General features: G+C 39.9%; 1 protein-coding gene across 1 annotated transcript; it reads left to right on the top strand.

Annotated features, from left to right (window-relative positions):
• Positions 1-2,928: 2,928 nt before the first annotated feature.
• LOC101308241 (F-box protein At3g07870-like) lies at positions 2,929-4,068 on the top strand. The gene has a single exon (XM_004309320.1). The coding sequence runs from the start codon at positions 2,929-2,931 to the stop codon at positions 4,066-4,068; it is 1,140 nt and encodes a 379-aa protein (XP_004309368.1).
• The last annotated feature ends 2,751 nt before the right edge of the window (positions 4,069-6,819 follow it).

Here is a 6,819-nt window from a genome sequence, read left to right as displayed (position 1 = left end):
AAACGAAGTTGATTGTCCAGAAGGGACAGATTGCNTTTTTCGCAGATTTGGCATGTGCGAAGCTGTGAAGTTTGCAGGTGGCATTTAGGCTTTTGCCTTAGCCAAAAGTGACGTGTGTATGATCAAAACCAAGTCCTTTCGATCGTTCTAAGGTCGTAAACTCCATGACTAGTTAGCAAAAGCTCCCTGACATGAACATAAACTAACTCAGAGGACCTAGAGGATCCGATTATGATGATAATTTTCCAGCTTTGATAAGTCTTCAACGTCTTTTGCAAGACGACAATTGGTTTAATAGCGTAGGGGGATCCAAAATCAAAAGCTTTCGGTAACTCCAAGTCAGTATGACCAGGCATGTCCGTGGAGGGTCGGTAGTGCGAGGCACACTTAAAACCACTATCTCCTTAATTTCGGACAATTCTAAGACATCACACTGAGCTTCGATGAGCCTAGTTGAACAATTGATGATGAAAAATCCGCTATAGGGTAGAAGACTTGACCGGAAACACGTGGGCGATCCTCCTTGAGGATGCAGTGCCATGAGTCACCTTTAAAGGAAGGGACCAAAATCGGCACAATATGCCATGTTTCTAAGGACGATGTAAGTGTATATCTTGATTGTAAATCAATATGAACCATAAGAGGAGAATAGTTTCACTTCGAAAAATTCTCAAGGCATTCATTATTGCTAATGTGAGTACATCGAGGTCTCAAATAGACAAAGGCCGTCGATACAACGCCTTAGTATATATAACTTGGAACGAAGTCTCAATGTCTAGTTGATGACATCAAAGTCATGGGTAGCTAGAGCAGGATCCGAATCTTTGAAATTCGCGATGATGAGGATGACGTTCTTGTCCTCATATTGATTTTTCATACCTTTTTGTATGCATTCACAATTTAAAGGAGCTTGACAATCTTGAACCAGTGATCCGAAGATCCACAACGGTTGCATTAATCTCATGAGCTGACGTGAGTAGTTTTGACAAAATGGTGTCTAGACCGGGAGTGTCGCTATTAGAGCCGGCAACACCTCCCCCTCTTTTCTAGACATCGGCACGACGTTTTCTGCCGTTGCCATGACCCATATTGTTGTCCCCACATTAGGGGATAATCCCAAATAAGTTTATCACATTAGCGTATATACAATTCCTGTTTGTATGATCAAAATCAAGTCTCGTTGGTAATTCCACACCAACTTGGAGGACCTAGAGAACTTGATGATGATCGAATCCGTTAAAGATTATGGATCATGATGCCACAAAAGATCATCGACAATATGTAGCCAATTAAGGTGGTAAGCAATCCACTTGACTAATAACTCAACAAGTAAAGTTATATGAACGTTTCAAGAAACGCTCCATGAGTGCATTCCACAGTACTTTGTGGTCATTACTTTTTGCATAGATTGCCATTGAAGGCTTTTGTCGATGTGGCGCGTCAAAGACTTTGAGCGCATGAGATGTGAAATCTCGGCATCTAGACTTGTTAGCCTGGGGGTCAAAACATGTGGTTTAATCCTTTCCAATGAAAGGTTCTACAGATACCAAGCAAAGATCCGCCTTAGGCATCTAGTACGTCAAAACTCAAAGGAGCAGAACGTTACATTGCTCTTGCATACAAAACCAAGATGTTATGAGACTCGATAGAGGTCACAAACGATGTTTTTAATGGTTTGTCTTTCGGATTGATCATACACAATCCGGAAAAGCCGCAAATTGATCAAACACAATTCGGAAAAGGGCCTCGGATTGATCAAACACAATCCGGTGAAAGCTCGGGGTTGATCAAACACAACCCGGACAAAGAAACAAGAGTGATCAAACACACTCTTGACCCGCGAATAAAATTCCGGGATTTGGGTACCTGCACGCACAAAATCCCAAGCATAGAATGGAGATGGAGAAGGGAGGAAAAGATTTTATCCTCCCCGAGTTATTGAACTTTGAAAAATTTAAGGTTTCAAAAAACATACCTTTCTAGAGGCTGCCGAGAGGAAAAATAACGTTTCGCCTACTTTATACTTCGAATTTGGGGCTGAAATTTTGATAGAAGGAGCAGCTCTGGATGGGGAAGCTGCTGTCAAAATTTCAGGTTGATCGGAGCAAGGGAAGGTGGTGAACCAGTGGTCGGTAGCGGCGGTGGTCTGGAATCTTCCGGCGGCTGGTTCGGAGACTTTCCAGCCGGTTCTCAGGGTGAGACCGGCGGCGTTGGATCGGGGACGGAGAGAGCTTTCTGGGGATATAAAATTCCGGCAGAGGGCAGTCGGAATTTTGGTCGGAAATCGGGAAAAACAAGGCTGCCCGATTTTAGGGTTTTAGTTTTTAGGGTTTAGAAAAAAATGGTGGGCTATTGGCTCTAGAGTTAGAACAAAGTGCATGATAACGTGATGAAGGATTAATGGTAGAGACAAAAAGATAGCGAGAGAATCATCATCTTATTCATTGATAGGAGCCCTTTATATAGGGAATTACACAATACCAATATGGTAAGGATATGAATACATAGATCTAGTCTAACTACATATCCTATTGGCATAAGGCCAAGGCACACATAGAGAATATCCTAGAACACAACTAAATATATAATCAAAATTGATTATAACTATACTGATATGAAATAACTATCAAGAGAGTTATTCGTTTCCTATTCAAACTCTTCTACTAGAAAGGAAAGGAAAAATAAATTTGTTTTTATCGTATTTGTCTGGGGACATGGTAATCGCTTAGAACAATAATCTGGTTATCTTCTATTGTTGTTTTTCTTTTCTTTTTGTACGTTGGTTGATGTCACCGAATTTGATTAGGCTAGGAAGCAACCATATACCGTTTGCTTAGAAAACTCCCAAAATCCCCAACTCTCATTACAATTGCAATTGCTGCTGCCAAGAAAAAAAAAACCGAAATATATCAGAAATTAAAGCAAGTAATGTCAGACTATCTCCCTGGGGGGATCATACTCGAAATACTTAGACGGTTACCCATCAAATCTGTGATCCATTGCTGCTTAGTGTGTAGGTCATGGAAGTCTCTGATCGAAAGCTCTACCCACCTCCGCCGCAAAGTCCAACCCAACAACCAAAACGAACCCTACTTCCTTCTACTCAAGCCGCCATCGCAATCGCTCAACTGGTCTCTTTGGGACTTGGGTGAGTATATCACAATCGAAAATCCTTACCGCCACCTTACAGAATCAGTTTTCCCTAGAAACGAGAACAAAATTATAGTCAACAATTTCAATGTGGTGGGAACTTGCAACGGGCTAGTGTGCTTTGCTTTTGACTTCAAATATTATGGTTCCACAGCAGTAATTTGGAACCCTAGTATCAGAAAGTACGTGAGTTTGCCTTGGCGTCGAATTTCAAACCCTAAGAATGGCTCTGTCTTTAACATAGCAAGTTATGCTTTTGGCTATGATTCCCGGACCAAGGACTACAAGGTTTTGAGAACTGTCAGTGATTTTGGTCGTGAAACAGAGGTTTGGTCCTTAGCTAGGGGCACCTGGAAGATCCTTAGGCGGCCTAAGGATTTTCCAAGTCGAGGCGATAATGTTCGGTATGCTTTTGTCAATGGTGCAGTACATTGGGTTCATCACCGTCGTAGAGATCAAAAGGATGATGCCATTGTGGATACTTCTATTGTCTTGTTTGATATGTCAACTGAATTATATCGCGAGACAAGGATGATGCCAGAAGATTTGAGAGGAAAGCAATGCCATATTTCAAGATACATGGAGTCCATTGGTTTATTTACAGGGACAGTTTTGGAGAGTAACAAGAGTTCTATTGATGTGTGCGTGATGAGAGATTATGGAGCTGTGCAATCATGGACAAAGCTATTTACATTACCTACGTATCTGGAAGGGACTGAGCTAGAGCCATTTGGTTTTAAAAAGAACGGCGGTGAAGCAGTGTTCAAAATGAGTGGTACTGGTGAACGGGTAATAACAGTGGATCTTAAGACCAAGAAAGTTGGAGAATTTGCGATCAATGACGAATACAAGTACTACGACTTCTTGGACTGCTTTGCTGAAAGCCTTGCCTTACTTGGTCATGTTAAATCTTTCTAAGGAGCAAGCAACAAGTAATTTTTATAACATGTTAAATTGTACTCACATAGTTTTAATGTCTTTTTTCTTCCCCGTACTGGATTGTAGGGAGTTCTTGTTTTCTTAGATTTTTTATTTTTCTACAAGTTTTTCACTACAGATGATTGTGCTCATTCTGCATTCACAAATTAAACGAAAAAAATTACTCGAATATGTTCTCTTCAGATGATTTGGCAATTTTGTGGTGGCCTGAGAGTTTTTTGACCGTTCATAATCAAAGTAACTCCAGTTCTTTGCTTGAATGAAGTGCCATGGGATTTTTGTAGTTCCTGCTGATGCATATAGACACATGGTGTCTCAAACTTGGTGTCTCAAACATTCTTGTGGGTGTATGAGAAATCTTCAGTATGCATCTTCTGATTCTCCCAATAACTAAACATCGGCAAGATTTTTGCATTCTTGTACGTATAGTTCCGAAGCAATCTTTTTTTCAATTCGACTCGAGCCTAAAAGAAAGAATTTGAGCCACTGTCTTGAGTCGGATGTCTAGCTTTTATGTGGTGATAAAAGAATCGTGTAGTGTTTGGTCTTTAAATAAGAGAGGGAAAACATTCCTTTTAGATTAAGGTAATTGTATTTCCTAGTAGTGGCTTCCGTTTCAGTCCAGATAGTAATAGGAAACAAACATCAGGATATATAGTTAGAATATGACTAATTTTGTTTTTGGTCCATGTCAGGGTATCTTGATTCTAATCAAAATCAAACAAACATGAGGACCAAAATCAAAATTAGTTTTATGTCATTAGGATATATAGTTAGAATAAAACTATGTATTCATTATCATTACCGTATTAGTACTTTGTAATTCTCTATATAAATGGCTCCAATCAATGAATAAGATATAACTCTTTTCACGATTCTCTCTACTCCCTATTCTCAAACATGTCTTACTAGATTACGTTATCAGTACTTGGCTCAAACCTTGAGCTAATAGTCAAATTTTTCAAAACCTTAAAAATCGTTTTTCAAAACCAAATTTTTTTTTTTCGGCCCTGCCTCGGCCTTGACTTAGTCGCCGCCTCCCGGCCGTCAGCCTCGCTTCTGATCGTTGTCTTTCTCAGTCCTCTTTCCCGACTTTCCTCGATCAAGCATCCAAGCTTTTCTCAAGAATTTCTAATTAAGGTACGTTTTCAAGGTATACTTTAAAAGTTCTTTAAATTCCAACTAAAATCGGGGGGAGATAAAGTGCTTTCTCCCCTTCTTCATCCTTGTTCTATGCTTGGGTCTGTGAAAATTGCAGGCTGAAAATCCTGGACTTTTTCCCTAGGTCCAAAGTTGTGTTTGATCAACTTTGGTTCTATATTTTGAAGACGTGTTTGATCACCTACACCTAATTTTTCCGGGTTGTGTTTGATCGACTCCGGACATATATTATAGGGTTGTGTGTGATTAACCCTCGTGAGACAAACCAAAGTAATAAGCATCGTATTTGAGTATCCTTCGGGTCTCTATAAAAGAAAACTAATACAACTTGGCTTTTTCTTGTGTGCAGATGGACAAAGGAATAAAATTTGATGTCCTCAATGCCCATCGATGGGTCTCAAATATTGAGCAAACTTTTATTGCTAAAGATCTTACTAAGACCATATTCCCCGATTCGAATCAGGAACTGCCTGATAAAAGAACAAATTCTCAGGCGCTTATGTTCCTAAGAAAGCATATCGATCTCACACTGCACAGGTAGTATCAATCAAAACATGATCCGAAAGAATTGTGAGATGCCCTTGTCGAACGTTTCAGCAATATTCATTCAACCCTGCTTCCGGAGTAACTTGCTCGATGGGATGAAATCTGGCTATTAGATTACAAGCGGGTTGACAATTTCAATCATGATATGCTTTGCCTACAAGCTCAACTGAGCTCATGTGTGGTCTCCAGAACTCTCCGGGGGCCTACGGGACGCAAGTTGTTCTAATCGTACACTACCAGGACAAGCACTTTAGCCAACGAAAAAGTTTTGTCGGCCTGTTAGCTTAATTCGTCGGCTAAGATCTTAGCCGACGAACCTTCGTCGGCTATAGTTTCGTCGGGAAAAGGTTGTCGGCAATTACTTTAGCCGACGAAAAAAGAAGACGTCATCGGCTATAGTCCCACAGTTTAGCCGACGAAAAAAATGTCGTCGGTTTTTTTCCCAGACTTTAGCCGATGGTTTTTTTCCCAAACTTTAGCCGACGAAACAATAACATCGGCTAAAGTGTGTAATAAAAAATAAAAAAAATAACTATAGCCGACGAAATATAGTCTATTTCGTCGGCTAAACCTTATAAAAAAAATAACTATAGTCGACGAAACATGCCATAATTCGTCGGTTAAACCTTATAAAAAAATTAAAAAATACTATAGCCGACGAATATAGTATTTAAATATCGTTGGCTAAAGTTGCTGGTTTTTGAAAAAAAAAAAAACTGCAGAAACTTTCGGCCACCTCCAATCACCACCAAAATTTGACTGAATCTTCCTCTCAACATTTCGAACAACTTTCTAGAAGAAGTCGAAGCCCAATTCTAAGCCTAAACAGGTCAATTGAATCAAAATATAAAAATCCCCAATTTTAAACCTTAAAAACTTCAAATCTTCGATTCTCCTCACACACACCGAATCGAGCTACCAAATTCTAGGGGGAATGTAGTACTAATCAAACTCAACTTATCCATATATAGAACTCACCAAATGGTGACCTGAGGAAGGAGAAATTCGATCGACACCGAATCC

Source organism: Fragaria vesca, unplaced genomic scaffold (assembly GCF_000184155.1).
Source record: "Fragaria vesca subsp. vesca unplaced genomic scaffold, FraVesHawaii_1.0 scf0511461, whole genome shotgun sequence".
NCBI classification, from domain to species: Eukaryota; Viridiplantae; Streptophyta; class Magnoliopsida; order Rosales; family Rosaceae; genus Fragaria; species Fragaria vesca.
Note: the sequence above shows the minus strand (reverse complement) of the source record. Positions and strands in the feature narration are given on the sequence as shown.